We start from the raw sequence: 15,917 nt of genomic DNA on the forward strand, positions 1-15,917 counted from the left end.
ATTAATATTTAAAGTTACTTGTCATAATTATTTGATAACCATTAAATAAATTCATAATACACTATTTAAATAATCTGATTAATCATATTACTCTACTTAACCTAAGTGATTAAGCTAATTCAAATTAGTTGAATTAAACTAATTAATATGATGGATCATATACTCTAATAACTCCGATTAAATTACATAAATACTTTAATTATATTAGTTAATGATATTCATACAAATATACTAAAAGAATAATCTAATTATACTGTTAATGAAATTTATGTTTTTAAACTAAGTAAATAATCTAATTATACTGACTCATTAATCATATAATCAAACTAAGCAAATAATATAAGTATTCTAATTTATTAACTTAATATAATCAAACAAATATAATTGAATAAATTAAACAATCTACTTATTCTAATTACTATTACTAATCTAAGTATTAATTAAATACGTAATTTAAGTACTTACTATAACTGAAGGGAGCGCTCTCGGAGTGTTTAACTCGCGTTGCTCCTCTCCTGCTCCTCCGCCACTCCTGACGCTGCTGCTCCTCAACTGAAGCCAGCTCTCATTTTATAGCACTGACTACAAAAGTGAGTGCGAGGAAAGCAGCAACACACGCCACAGGAGACACTGAAAGCAGCAGCACGCAGCATCGAAAGCAGCAACACGTGATAATGCGGCAGGGCCTAGGTGTTTTCGACACCTCATGCGCTGAATACAGTGCACAGTATCGTATTTGGCATATGAGGTGCCGAAAACACCCGGGCTCCCCTTTTTCAGTGCATAGTGTATCGAGAATCTATTTTTGATAAATAAGGTGTCAAATACATATGATATATTTACAAGTACAATAACATATTATCTATTTTTTAATATAAACTTCATATGTTGTCTATTTTATCGGCAAAAATCTAAAAATAGACAACATACGACACCATATTTACCAAAATAGACAACATAATAGCGTATTTACAAATTTAGCATGTGTATTCGGTACCGCAAATTTCGAAAACCCAATTTTGGCACCTGAGACACCGAAAAAGCGTGAGCCCGACAGTATTTGGCACCTAAGATGTCGAATATGGTGCACAGTACCATATTCAGCACCTCAGGTGCAAAAAAAGGCTTGTATTCGGCACCTGATGTGTCAAATATAGTGAACAGTGCCGAATTCAGTGCCTCAGGTGCCGAATACAGCTACCACCCAGTGTCGTGCCGTCGCGAAGAAAGAAGCTAACAAGTTGTGTGTACGTGTGCGTTTAAGTATTTTATTTAACTCATGCTTTTATTTAGGAGTATAAAAAATAGACATTTTCATGAATAAACTAGAGCTCACTACAACCCATTTTAATTAGTTTAATCAAAAAGCCTAAGCCAATATTTAATTAAGATTCTCCAAATAAGACTACTTTTATAAATTCTAGTAATTTTTAATGCCTCAAATAAATTCCCAAAAATATATAAAAAATCACTAATATTCTTTGCATGTGATGTACTAATTTATAAAAATGTTTCTAACCCTAGATTATTTGGTGAAAAAGTGAGTTCCTTTGTAATGCTCTATTTATATATATTTTTATTATTTCATGTGATATTCTCTTTTTAACTCAAATTGAATAAAAAATTAACATGCACAAAACCTTGATTCTCATATTAATATTAAGCCTTTGTAATGCTTCATTTATATGCATATTTATCATTTTATGTGATATTCTCTTTTTAATTCAATTTGAATAAAAAAAATTCAAACATGCACAAAACCTTGGTTCTGAGATTAATTCAAACATATTCCATTTAATCTGTTGCCGGCACCAAGCTGAGAACAACGGACAACCTCTCATATTAATATTAAACCTCTTCTTGCTGTTCTCTGTGCTTCATTTCTTCTTTTTTCTTTTCCTGCTTTGAGAGATGACATCCCCATCTGCATACTCCTTATCTGGTTGTTTAAATTTTAGATATATCATTTATCATATTTAATTGATAAATATTAAATCTTATCGTATCACTACCTACTTTGAAAAGATGAATGTAAATATATGTTCATAATTTCTGGGTTCTATGCTTCTGAAGTGTCTGACTTTATCATCTTAGTAGGCCGTTTTTTGCACACGAGGTGTCAAATATGGTGCACCGTGCCATATTTAACACATCAGGTGCTGAATACTGTCGGGCTCACGCTTTTTCGTGTCTCGGTTGCTGAAATTTGGTTTTCAGAATTTGAGATGCCAAATACACATGCTAAATTTGTAAATACGTCAATATATTATCTATTTTAACAAATACGATACCATATATTATCTATTTTTAAATTTTTACCTTTCTTATCAATACTGCCGTAAAATGTATGCGCACCGTTTGGTCAGATACTAGTATCTGCTGTACAAGCAAGTTTATCATGTTGAGTTGGTGCAGAGTGACGCGGGCAAGCTCATTGAATGGTCCCGCGGATGATGCAAACGCAACTGCCGCTAGCTGAATTTGAATTGCTACTAGCTACCGCTGCCTCTTGCTGCTAGCCATCCAATGGACTGTGCTGATGCTAACCTGATCATCCTGTTTTGCGATGCTAAACAAGCATACCATGACAAAAATCTATCCATTTTGCCTTTTGTTTTTCAACTCATTGGAAGCTGCCATGCCAATGCCAGCCCGACACGCCAGTGCCTGGGACGTCCGCTGACAAATAATCTATCGGCTGGCTGCTTCGTAGCAAAAGGAAGACCCGCATGGGATCACACGCAACGGGGGAAGGTCACTTTCTAACTGTACCTGCTCCACACCCCGAGCTCAATTCGAGCTATAAAATTTCTCTGCTTTACTCTGCGCTTCCCCTCACAGCTAGCTAGCCCTGTGTGATACTACTAAGAAAGAGAAGGAAAGGAAACGCCACTCCTACTCGGCCAGCCGATGCTGCCGTCTTCCAGGGCGAGGTCACCGTTTCGGCGCTTGTTACACGCAGCGGGCGAGCATTCCGATCGATCTGATGAGTGTTCGCCGTGCCGTGCAGGTCCAGGTCCTGGTCCTGGGGAGCTGGGACGTGGACTGCTAGTACTCCGCCCTCGTCTCCCAGGCTTCAGCCTCGGCACGAGCGCAGCCGGTCCTCCACCTACTCGCCACTCATTTCCGAGGTGCGTAGTTGCAGTATGTTACATGCATGGTGTTAGGAAATTTGGACAAAGTAGGTACGAATTTACGTGAGAAAATCCTTCAATCTGAGGTAAAGAATTACAGCAGATAAATCTTTATTATTTGGCTCGAGATTACCAGTATAAGGTGATTCATATTTATAGATATTTTTTAGTTGTATTCGACTAGGATGCTCCTAGAGTTTATATCATTATCTAAAAAGCATCCCATTAACTCAAAATCTTTAAAAAGATATCCATAAAGAAATTGTCTCTAAAAACCCGAGAAGTGAGTGTTTTTTCATCTAATTCCTCATATTTGCTATTTGACATGTTTGTCAACGGCGAAGAATCATGTGAGTCGCTCGATGGTGAAGGATCCCGACGGTGCATGATGGCGAAGAATCATGTGAGTCCCAGGGAGCGCTAGACATCGAAAAATTCTAGGGGCCATGCGTGGCGGCGAGCGTAAATCCTAGACACGTGTAAGGACGAAGACAGGTGTACCATGTGTGAATGCGATGCGACAGGCGATCACAGTGCAGAGGAAACCCAAGGGCGCGATAGGCCTAGCGCGAAAATCCGGGGGCGACAATGCAAAATCTGGAGCGGCGACAGCGCAAACACGACGAGTGTGATGAATTGGGTGCGAACGCAATGGCTCGAACAGGCGACGAACAAACTAAGCTTTTGTACCACTTAATAGGAAATTTGGACACATGAGACATATATTTATGTGAACAAACCCTTCAATACAGAGATAAATAACCATGTGAGACAAATCTTTATTAATAGAACTCAAGATTATAAGTAAAAGAGTGGCTCATATTTATTTACGTGACTAGGATACTCGCAGAGGTTGAGTCATTATCCAATACCTAGTTTACAGCCGCGCACGTAATATAATGCGCGCAAATAGCGGTAACTTGATCGTGATGGACTCGTTGCAGACTCACGGCGGCCTGATGGAGGAGGAACTCCGGGCAGAGAGGGAGGAGAAGCCGACGGAGCTGCAGAGCAACGGCGACGCGGCGAAGGAGGAAGCGTCCGGCGAGCGGGTTCAGCTCCTTGAACGGGAGGTGGCGGTGGCGAAACAGACGGAGATGAAGATCCTGGAGTCGCTGATCCATCGGACCAAGGAGCTCGAGCAGGCAAAGATCGCGCTCGAGGAGGCCAATCTCGAGGTCGCCACGCTGAGGCAGCAGGGCTCTAGAGGGGCCGCTGAGTCCGCTGCGCAGTGGAGCGTCATGGACCTCATGTTCGGAGCCGTCGACGAGGAGATCAACGGACTCAAGACCAAGCTCCGGGCGGCGGTGCTGGCAGAGGAGCGGAGCAGGAAGGCGGCCGACGACCTCACCGCCGCGTTGTCCGCGGTCGCCATGGAGGCCAAGCAGGTGAAGGCCTGGCTGTCCGACGCGCAGATCGAGCTGGAGGGCGCGAACGCCGAGGTCGAGCGGCTCAGGGGGCTGCTGCACGCCTCCGAGGCGGAGCTGTGGTCGACGACCGAGCAGCTCGACGCCGTCACGATCGAGTGGAAGGAGGCCGCGGTCGCGTGGCGCGCCAGGGAGAAGGCGCTGCTCGGGCGCTCCCGCGCGGCCGAGGAGGAGGCTGGCGCGGCGCGGCAGGAGAACGCCGAGCTCGCCGAGGCACACCGGGCGCTCAGCGACGAGAACGATGGCCTGCACCGCGGGCTGGAGCAGGCAGTCGAGGAGGCCAACGCGTGCAGCGAGTCGCTCGAGCTCGCGAGCGGTGAGAACTCCAAGCTGCAAGACGCCATCGCCGAGAAACAGCGCGCTCTGGAGACCATGCGGCAGGAGAACGAGAGCCTCAAGGCCAGTGAGGCCGCGGCGCGGGCGCGCGCCAAGGAGCGCGACGGCCAGCTCGTGCTCGCGGCAGCAAGGAAGACAGCAACCGATGCTGCCGCTGGAAAGACATCAGAGCTGCCACCGGAGAAGTGGAGAAGCGAAGCGGTGCAGGGCAAGCTCAGCGCGGCGTTCTTGGACTCCGGCAGGGTGACGGCGTGCCGGAAGGACCGAATGTTCGCGTCGCTCAGCAACCTCGCCGAGCTCAAGTCATCGGCGGCCGCGGCGGCCATGGACGACTACGACTACGAGTTCGATCACTTCGACGTGGGCCAGTACGGTGGCACGGAGCATGCCATGAAGCACAGGAAGAGGAGGTCGATTCTGAGGAAGTTTGGGGATCTCTTCAGGAGGCGAAGCCTGTACAAGTCCAATCTAGCTCCGGTGCTGCACTACTAGGATCCAGATAAACCATAGATGTTTGCGAGATGGCTTTGCAGTGTCCTTGTTGGTTGATATGCATAAGGGAAAAAGTATATCACCGCCGCCACCATGGTCTTCAGATCTCGCTTCTGCTGGAAATATGATGGTTGATTGAATCGTTTGTGTGTTTGAAGGATAGGCCTGTAGAGTGTTGTAATACGATCCCAATTCTAGGCGCACGATTTCTAGCAATGGAGCAAGAGTTGGAGGGAGATGATATCGTTTCATATGATCATGACAGTGCCAGTATAGCATTGTGTAATCATGCTGGTGGATCAGTTTTCGGTGATGATGTCAGCGCAGTCTGTCAATTACGTGTACTTTTTTCCTTTTTGATAGAAGGATCACCAGACTGAAATTCTTCCTGCAATCAGCGGAGTTCTTTTTTTTCAGTTCCTGGTGGGCACCGAGCCACCATGGTCTGCCTCGCTTCGAGCATTCTCATTCCTAAATGTAACAACAGTGCTTTGTTATTCCGTACTTCTTCCAGTGCACCGGAAACTGATTTCACCATGTTTCATGATATTTATCATGACCCATGATCCGAAACAGAAAGGAGAAGCCTTGCATAGCACAACCATTTCTCGGCTGTATTCCGATAAACTGGTACCAGCTACAGGATAATAAGAAAGCAACCGCGAATGATAAGTTAGGCCAGGTGAACTATAAAGAAAAAACTAGACAGGGCAAGGCAGCTCTCGCAGCATACAATACAAGTTAGAGCACACACATACACGGGTAAAAACACCTCTGTTCTTCACAACCCCATTCTTTATTGATTCTTCCAGTCATATAATGCAAACTGATGCCCCTTGTTGTTATCAACCTACAATATATTCATAATCAGATGATCTACAAGCTAGTACTTTTTGAAAATGCTTGTTATACCCTGTCTGAATTTAGTAGAAATGATCTACAAGCTAGTACTTTTTGAAAATGCTTGTTATACCCTGTCTGAATTTAGTATTTTCTACGTTAACCAAGCATGAGCAATGTAACCCATATTCTTATGCATTAGGAACAATGAGAAAAAGTTCACAAAGAAATTTCCTTATAAGTAAATTATCTGAGTGTATTGGCGAATAGTAAAATTTTAATTCCTAAAAGAAAAGTGAAATTGTAGTTGAGCAAAAAGATGTGGCACTAACAAGCATCAGGATGAGAACATATCTAGAGGAAAAACAAAGATGGTAATGACAAAAAATGCTAGCTTCATGCTGAAAAAAGGGACAAAATGAAGGTACAGCAGACAAGAAGGGCAAGTGAGGTTGGGGTGAGCTCCTGGTGGTGGCACAGCAGGAGAGCGAACAAGCCAATCATGGTTCAATACTTGTACGGCAGGGTGGAAAACCCACCTTTGTCCAGAAATAAACTAGATGACAACTGAAACTAATTCGAGGAAGATCTGAAAATATTACTATGACTTTATGAAACTACCTAATACGGCCAATAGGTGCACCCCCATTGAACTCAAACCAGGTGTCATGCACAACAGTCAGACGATGCTGGAAAATTTAGCAAGAATTTTAATATTCGCTCATAATAACCCTCGGTAGTTAGTTGTCTATATCCTAGAACTCTAGAACAATAGAGAAAACATAATCTATTTATCACCTTAACCATAAATGGCAGAGAAAATGAGGCCCCGAGGCCATGCAAAAACCAATAGAACTGTGAAATGACCATTTTAATTATTTTGCATTTAAAGGGCCGAAAAACTTCTATTACAATATAAAATGAGGGACCCTGTCCAACCTTTTGCAATTGTTACGGGCCCTAGTGCTACTCACCTGGCCCGACCTAAAACATGCGGCACTTCAGAAATACTACATACTTAATGATTCAGTCGACATAGATGATAAATAATTGCAGTGAATTGCATCCACTAATATGAGAACCAGGACATACAAGAAAAGCCAAAGTAAAGATCCTGAGAGGAAAAAAAAGAGTGCACCAGTTAAACAAATAGAATTGTCCCCTGAAATCAAATTGCCCACTTCAATTCATCGACTATTGTGGTGAAACAGGAGGCCCACTAAAAACTAACTTGAGTAAGAGACATTACATCAAATGTCTTAGAAACCAGAGTTTAGTTGCATATTATGATTTCCGTATCAGGGTAACTTCCCACATGATCAACTTGACACATCCATTACATCAAAACTAGGTCAGTTGGTTCACGCTATTCCACAGCATGACCTATTTGCAGTATTGGAGAGAATCGGTTCTATCTATAAGTAGTTACAGCACAAGTCGATTATATCTACACGTATCCATTGAATTTGGATATGATATCTAATGATGTCTAATGGTTATGAAATCATTTTCAGGATTTCAGAACCCACCAAATTGAGAGCCGGGTTATTTTTTGGTGAGAATTTCTAGCATATTTCCCTTTTCTTATTAGTTTTAATGATTTAATCGATTTTGTCAAGTTGCAGAAGAATGTGACAATGCCAAGTATCTAACAGCTACTTGGCATCATTTCAAAGCTTCTTGCGCGCCAAGTTTTCTCATATAAATTTCAATATGACAACAAAATTGGCGGGAAGGTAAAGCTCTTACCCCAAATAGCCCTCGCTACATTGCTATTGCCTGGCTGCTGCCAGTCCAGGCCAAGTCGAGCCAGCATCACCACCTTTGAGCTCCTCCATCCACTCCTTGAAGAACTCTGGATCATAGCCGCCCTCCTCATCCTCCTCCCGGTCACAATTCTCTTCAATTCCTCCTTCCTCCATCGCATCAAGACATGCCTTTGTAGGTCCTGTCACCACATCCTTGTTCGGCCCGGTGATGGCTGGAGCGTGGCCTTCAAAGAGGGCAAGATGGCCGAACAGCTTGTCCTTGCGGGAGAAGGTGGTGCCACAGGAGCAGCGCCACTGCACCTCCTCGCCGCAGTGGCGTAGGTGGCTGCGGAGGTCGGCGAGGACGGCGAAGCGCTTCTTGCCGCCGCAGCGGTCGCAGGCGTAGAGTTTGGGGCAGTGGCTGCGACGGAAGTGGTTGCGCGCGCACACCGCCGATTTGAGCGGCCGGAAGCGGCGGTGTGCACGGTTCCGGTTACAGCCCGCGAATGGGCAAGAGAACCGCACCTCGCGGCCGGCGGGCTGCTTCGGCTGGCCGGGGCGGGAGAGCGCGTCCAGGGTCTTGAAGCGATCGCCGTGGGCGCGCATGTGCATCCTGAGGTTGGCGTCGCGGCGGAAGCCCTTACCACAGATCTCGCAGAAGTGGACGTGCTCCACGAGAAGCTCGGCAGCGTCGAGCTCAACGACTTCGTAGTCGCCGTCGCCCTTGGTGGCTTCTTGGGGGTGCTCTTGGGCGGAGGCGGCCGCAGCGGGGAGCTCTCGGACGGGAGCGGGAGCGGGAGCCGGAGCAAAGGCTGGAGGAGGTGGAGCGGGGAAAGGGGAGGGGAGGGAGGAAGCGAGGAGCGATGCGGCGTTGAAGACGACGAGCTGAGCGGCGGAGGAGATCTCCGAGGAGACGGAGTGGATGTCGGAGGAGGAGAGGGGCCGGGACTCGCCCGAGAGGGAGGCATAAAGGCGGCGCCGGACGGCGGCCATGCGGTCTCCGAGGGCAGCCAGACGGAGGAGAGCGGCGCGGGGGTCCCCGTCCCTTCCGGCTCCGGCGCCGCCGCCGCCGCCGCCCACAAGGGCGTCAGAGGGTTCTCCGCCCAGGATCATGGTCGGCGGAGGCGGCGCCGTAGCACCCCTGAACGCGCCGCTGCCGCTGCCGGCGGCGCCGGCGAGCTGGTTGCTGGTGGAGTCCATTCCCAGTGGTGGTACCCAACCTGGATTGCCACGACGCGTTAGGTGTTGGTGAGGTTGGTTCCTTTTGCGTGCAGGCCCATTTCTTATGTGAAATTTACGTTTACAGTCTCAGCTCTCACCACACTTTCGGTTTCCATTCTTCAAATCATAAATGTGAACAAAAGGGCCTTTCTCGTGATTTTTTTGTTCGTTTCTGCAGAAAAGGGGCTATCTGGAAGGGGCTCCCACTGTGTTGCGATTTTCAAACTCTCAAGAGTCCCGATGTGCAGCATGATTTCCCTAATCATTTCTTATTTTTTTAACATTTGAATTCACATGTTTTTTGCAAGTCATGTATTCAAAACGCTCGTGTCCCATCGATTTGGGGGACGAGCCTGTAATTCTGACACCTACGTGGGGCTTCCATCGAATAAAAGAAGATCACAAAGAGAAGGGACCGGGTTGAGAAAAGGTCAAACCGATGGGATAGTTGGCGCGTGGGTGGAGTTCGTAATCAAAGTCAACAAGTTGCCCCTCTTCACATCACCCAATGTCACCCTATCTCACTGACAACTCGCCCGAAATTATCTCGGGCCCGCATGTCATATGAGGAGTCTTGCCTGTCAGCAGTGCCTCGCTAGGAAGTTTTCGTGATGGGCCCCGTGTCGTGGGCAGCTTTCCAAGTAGGAAAAGCCGCTCCACCGTTGGTTTGGAATTGGGCCACCACCTCCAATAATTCAAGTATTCAACTACTCTATGGAATTTCAAGATACGTGGATGGTGATCAGGAGAATTTTTTATTTTTATATATTTGCAATTTTTAATTTAAAAAATAAAAAATCTCGTGATTAGGAGGCAGGCACACTTCACAATCTCGTCCTCCAAATTCTCCTTTATTAGTCCTGCGTTCAGTATCTCAGAATTCACAGTTTTGTGCCTCAGTGGTCAGAACAGAACATTCTCCAAAGGCCAAAGGTGCTTTCTTTTCTCTGTTTTAGAACATCGCGAGAGATGTATACTGTGTACAGCATCTTATTTCCTATGATTCCAAATATAAGTCGTTTCGGATGGTAACATCGTCTTCAAGGTGACACTTTGGCTACTGATTTCTGTGAAATACATTATTTCAAATAAAAATATATGTTATTCCAATATTCTTAATGATGAATCTGGTAATTTCAATTTTATATTCTCAATCTAAATATTATTTTAATGTTAATGGTCAAATTCTAAAATGTTTAACCGACACAGATCCTAATATAACATATATTTCATATCATAAATATTTATACATAAATATTGTTGAAAATAGAGAATTGATGTAAATAGGTTTCTCTTGTGAGATATTTCATAAGACATGACAATTTCATGTTCCGGATCCAACATTAGTTCATTTAGGCTCGAGTAACCTAAACCTATGCTCCAGAGGTGACACGGTGAGTATGTCTGTGGAGCCTTTTTATATATAGGAACAAGATAAAGGGACTAAACTTTGGTACAATAGTTAAAAGGGATCAGTGAGTTCTAAAGGGGTAAATTAGGATATCTAACTCCATCAGTTCTAAAAATTTCATAAGATAAACTTCTATCAATTTTTAACTAAATCTGCTCCAGATTCATCTAGTGTGTCTACTCTACTATTTGAAAAGATTTACAATCGATAGCTAATCTTAGCAAACTACTCTAAAATATAAACATACAAAAATAACTTGCAAGTATTTAAATACAAAAATGTAAATAAGATAGAGAGAGCAAACTCGGTACAAATGATTTTTATCCCGTGGTATCGATAGCATAAACACCACCCCTAATCCATATTGAAGCAGTCATGTAGGCTTTTGCCCCTAGACGGTACCTAATCACGTCTTTTGAGCCACCTTGGCCTCAAATAGGTTAAGCCACTAAGGCAAAGCTCATCACAAGCCTCTCTTTTGGTTATTTGTCGCTGTCTTCATTTCAGAGCTTGAGCCACCAAGGCAAAAGTCTCCGCATTCTCGCACAACCATCTTGCCACCACTTCACACCAAATCAAAGGGTCAATAAGACTCCAAGGCACCAGCGTACCACTTGGTACACGGTAGGACAACTCCTTGATCCCCTTTCTAGGCAACAATACCTAGCAACAACCCTCTCTTGACCTAATAATACTAATCACTTACTAATTTTATGCTAATTACCTTGAATGAAAACTTTTAGCACTTTAGTGGCTTGAATATCTCATCAAGTGTATGTGAGCTTCTTTGGATTCTAACACACTTAAATGACCGAGTTGTGGAGTATTTATAGGCTCAAACCCGCGAACGAGTCGTTGCCCCAACGATCACATATTTCGTGAACGTCGGATGTTCCAGTGTGCACCACTTCCAGACACAGGACCATTCGGTGTGTATCCTCCCCATTCACAACCTCAGTTGCTAGCTGTCACTAGCGGTTGCCGCTCTGTGAATCCATCGACGATTCCTCCGATGCAAGTGTCGGACCATTTGGCGTGTATATTTCATTCTTCCACTGAACCGAAGGAAATCCCTCTGGACATTGCTCTGGCGAAGCCTTCGGTATATACGCCAGACCATTAGGCGTGTACAACTCCAAATCTTCCTTGAGAAATACTCCGGCGTATTCAACACTTCATCACCGGACTATCCGATATGTATATTTTTTTCTGGGACTTGTCCAATTCAATTCAATCTTTATCCCGCTTCAATGGCTTCTTAATTTCCATTGTGTTGTTCTGTTTTAATTATTTGAAAAAGGGTACATTCACCTCCTCTCTAGGCCGTATCTCGATCCTTCAATAGCTTGTGGTGATATAAAATTTTATCACTAGTAAACTACATAATAGTGAGGAAAAAATTATTTAGACACAATTAACCTTGTGAATAGTGGCAAAAACAATGTTCGGTCGCTACATTTTGTCACTAATGGTATATCCAGTGGCAATATAAATTTTTATCTCTAATAAACTATATAATAGCGAGAAAAATTATTTTAGTCACAATTAAACTAATAAACAGTGGCAAAACAACGTTTCGCCACTACTTTTAGTCACTAATGGTATATCATGTGGTGATGTAAAATTGACACTAATAAACTATATAATAGTGGGGAAATTATTTTAGTCATAATTAACCTAGTAAATGGTAGCGAAACAATGTTTGACCACTATATTTCGTCACTAATAGTATATTTTGTGGTGATATGAAATTTTATCACTAATAAACTACATAATATTGAGGAAAAAATATTTAGTCATAATTAACCTGGTAATCGCGACAAAACAATGTTTCACTACTATATTTCATCATTAATGGTATATCTTGTGGCGATATAAAATTTTGTCACCAATAAACTATATAATAATGATGAAAATTAGTTTAGTCACAATTAATATGAGAATGAGTGATAATACAAAATTTATTCACAAATTTTTTGACACTAATGCCCCGATCTCTTGTAGTGCATACTGGTTACTTTGAAGCTTCCTTGCTTCTCACAACCTATGTTTTCCTCCCTCATTTGCCTTACTTTCACCGTGGCAAGTGGCATTGCTGCCTCGCATAGTGGCATCATTTTTTAACAGGGTCGCTTATTTTGTATTATTAAAATATGTCAAGGTTGTTTCTGGTTTACCACGTATTAAATACCAAACAGAATAAGTTGATAGAGGAATATCAAAATTGCAATTTGAACATTAATTGGCACCATCATTAATAAAAAGTCATGAACTTTGGGAGGGAAAAATAAAAGAATGAATGAAGATGAACTCCATTCTTCCCGCGTTCTCTCCAAGGCTCCAACCTAAACGGCCCCTAACAGATATATGCGGGCCTTGCCCCCATGGACCTTTTTTAGCTGACCCATGCGCTTGCTTGCACGACCATAAATCCAAATTTAGGTCACTTTTAGTTTGAGTTCTTGCGGCAATGGACATTTTTCTCTTATACGTGGGATCCACCGACCGGTCCCACACTTTACCCCTCTCTCTCTCTCACTTGGCTGCCCCCACCAACAGCCCCACAGTACCCACCTGCTCCCACTCCCTTTCTCCCGTGCTCAACCGAGCTAGCAAGGGCAGCAACTCCTTCTCACTCCATTCTCAAGCTCTCTCTCCCTTTCTCCCAAAATCCGACCTCAAGAGAAGGATTTTGAGGTATACATGTGGTACTCACGCGATACTTAGCTTATAAGCTTCCTATCCCTCCAATTCGTTTGCTCTTTCCCGAAGGATTTAGGCCGGATTTGATGTCTTTTGGTGTTTAGGGTTGAAATATGAATAACACCGTATTTCTTCGTCTCCCGAGTGATTTCCTCCATTTCCTTCGTTATCCGATGGTCACCTAACTCCATAAGCACCGTGTGTGAGTCTTCTAGACTCCCATGACATGAATACACGATTTGGTTGGTCGAAATCTAAGAATTTGGAGATAGGGTTGAAGTTCATGAGTTCTTGATATTTTGGTAGCAATAATCAAGTTTTGGTCAATTTCGGCTTATACATGTGGTCCTATACGGTAGATAAGGTCAAGATGATGCTCTATGTCCAAATCCTCACCCCAAAAGCCACCAAAATCGTCGGAATGGTTTACCACATGTTAAATACCAAACAGAATAAGTTGATAGAGGAATATCAAATTTTCAATTTGAACATTAATTGGCACCATCATTAATAAAAAGGCATGAACTTTGGCAGGGAAAATAAAAGAATGAATGAAGATGAACATTCTTCCCGCGTTCTCTCCAAGGTTCCAACCTAAACGGCCCCTAACAGATATATGCGGGCCTTGCCCCCATGGGCTTTTTTTAGCTGACCCATGCGCTTGCTTGCATGACCATAAATCCAAGTTTAGGTCACTTTTAGTTTTAGTTTCGTACTGCTAGCTCATAGCCTCCTAGTGAGCTATTAGCTTTTCTTATTTGGGTGAACTTTAGACTTGTAATTGCTTAAAGTGTTTGCCCACTCAAAGAAAAAGAAGATGGGACTCGTTGTCCTCCTTTTTTTGTGCTAACGATAGTTTCATTGATTACTCATATAGTACATTGCATTCATCCGAGAAACTGCTCGATACAAGATAGAACTCCGGCCGGCAATATCACAAGAATCCACACGCTTAGGTCCTGGGCTAGTCAGGGCCGTACCAAGCTTTTTGAAGGCTCTGTGCCAAATTTAAAATGAAGTTAACTAATAGATTAGGAAAACATTTTATTTCTATTACATCAATAAGAATGACTTTCTGCTAAAATAATATCCAAATTGTAGAGTAATATCTCAATGCACTTATTATGGCGACTATTGGTATTGTTTTGGTTGTGAAGCGAATATTGTGAATGAATTTGCACGACATGGTCGATCAAGCGAATATTGTTGAAATGAATGGGGTGTCAACTTAGCACGAATGGAAGGCTCCCATGCAAAAAGGCCAATAGAACAAGATTACATAAATTGAGAGGAAAGAAATATACGCTTTATCTCAATTTTCAAAAGGGAAAACACAATAAATGATACTGGACTGGATTGTTTCATTGCCACCGGAGATTACATTAGGATATGTTGGAAATATAAACACTTTTAGGTGTAATTTAATTCAAAAATTGTTCATGAGCATAAACCGATAAATTAATATATTCGTATTATTATAGTATAATCTAGATAGGTAAATGATAGAGCTACATATGACTAGATCTATTATACTCGAAATTAGTAACCGCGGGAAATAAAGTATAAGTAACATATTTTTTACGTACTGATCCTGCGCTGTGGAGGTTCTAAAGATACGAGTTACGCCGTGTTCACGACACGATCGATCCTGTTAATGACGTGTCGGATTTGTTGACATGACAATAAGTGGCGACCAATAAGATGAGCCGTGGTGAAGAACTTGAGCAGTCACGCGGAGCGCTTCCCAAAAATCTTATTCGTCCTCTCCGGTCCGGTGCAAGATCTCAAGAACAAGGGTTTTGAAGACATGCTCTCCCATTCACCGATACACACCAACGCTAGGATAGAGTAGACTACAGCGGTAGCACAACAAAAAGAGGAAGAGACAAAAACCATAATTCTTATATAGACTCAAGTAACGAGAGTGTTCCCAAATTAAATACTACTCTCTAATTAGTAGTCTACATTATTTCTCTAATGAAGTGGGGTCCTTAGATATATATAGGAAGAAAACTCTTCACCTCCACCTCCATTAGTAATATGGTATTAATAGATGAAGAGCCTCATAATGGATCACCTCTCCACAAGATGGGTCTTTGAGATTTATTAAGAATTATTAAAATTATATGTGCCCCTATAATTCTAACAATCCTCCATCAGATCTCAAAATCCTATAGAGATTTGCCTGATCCTCTCTGTTGTTTTATATATTAACATTTCAGTGAAGACTATTAAGTTGAACATCCACCTAGAGTTTCAAGTTACACTCATCCACGACTTGGACAATAGACTATGCCTTGAATTGCAAGTTTTGTACGAATAAATTTCACTTAAAGTCATAACTTGTACTTGGCTGACTATAGGCTACCCTGCGGGTAGAGCTTATATAGGTCATACTCTTTGGTTCTTTATGAGCTTAATAGAGATTATCCAAGTCTCATAAACTGCGGCTATCCAACAATTGGACTTATATATGTGTGTTCTTTCATGAATGCTCTGTAGAACATCATTTTCGTTAATTAAAGCCAATAGAACACATTAAGGCAATAGTCAATCTGTCTACATATTTTGAGAGTAATGCATCTTCACTTGAGTGGGTAAAAAA

General features: G+C 42.9%; 2 protein-coding genes across 3 annotated transcripts; one reads left to right on the forward strand and one right to left on the reverse strand.

Annotated features, from left to right (window-relative positions):
- The first annotated feature begins 2,804 nt into the window (after positions 1-2,804).
- LOC133919135 (uncharacterized) lies at positions 2,805-5,753 on the forward strand. Its single transcript, XM_062363410.1, has 3 exons — positions 2,805-2,933; positions 3,011-3,131; positions 4,079-5,753. Exons 1-3 carry the CDS (start codon positions 2,911-2,913, stop codon positions 5,387-5,389), a joined length of 1,455 nt encoding a protein of 484 aa, XP_062219394.1. The 5' UTR covers positions 2,805-2,910; the 3' UTR covers positions 5,390-5,753.
- Positions 5,754-5,982: 229 nt separating this feature from the next.
- On the reverse strand, positions 5,983-9,232 carry LOC133919136 (protein SENSITIVE TO PROTON RHIZOTOXICITY 1-like). Of its 2 annotated transcripts, none has more exons than XM_062363412.1 (2): positions 7,979-9,232; positions 5,983-6,026 (listed from the first exon to the last, which is right to left on the reverse strand). In XM_062363412.1, the coding sequence occupies exon 1, from the start codon at positions 9,175-9,177 to the stop codon at positions 8,002-8,004; it is 1,176 nt and encodes a 391-aa protein (XP_062219396.1). In that variant the 5' UTR covers positions 9,178-9,232; the 3' UTR covers positions 5,983-6,026; positions 7,979-8,001. The 2 variants fall into 2 exon arrangements, with proteins under 2 accessions (XP_062219396.1, XP_062219395.1); XM_062363411.1 differs by lacking the exon at positions 5,983-6,026 and adding an exon at positions 6,038-6,239 and having other exon boundaries at positions 7,979-9,230.
- Positions 9,233-15,917: the final 6,685 nt, after the last annotated feature.

The sequence above is a fragment of the Phragmites australis genome, chromosome 5 (assembly GCF_958298935.1).
Source record: "Phragmites australis chromosome 5, lpPhrAust1.1, whole genome shotgun sequence".
Classification (NCBI taxonomy): domain Eukaryota; kingdom Viridiplantae; phylum Streptophyta; class Magnoliopsida; order Poales; family Poaceae; genus Phragmites; species Phragmites australis.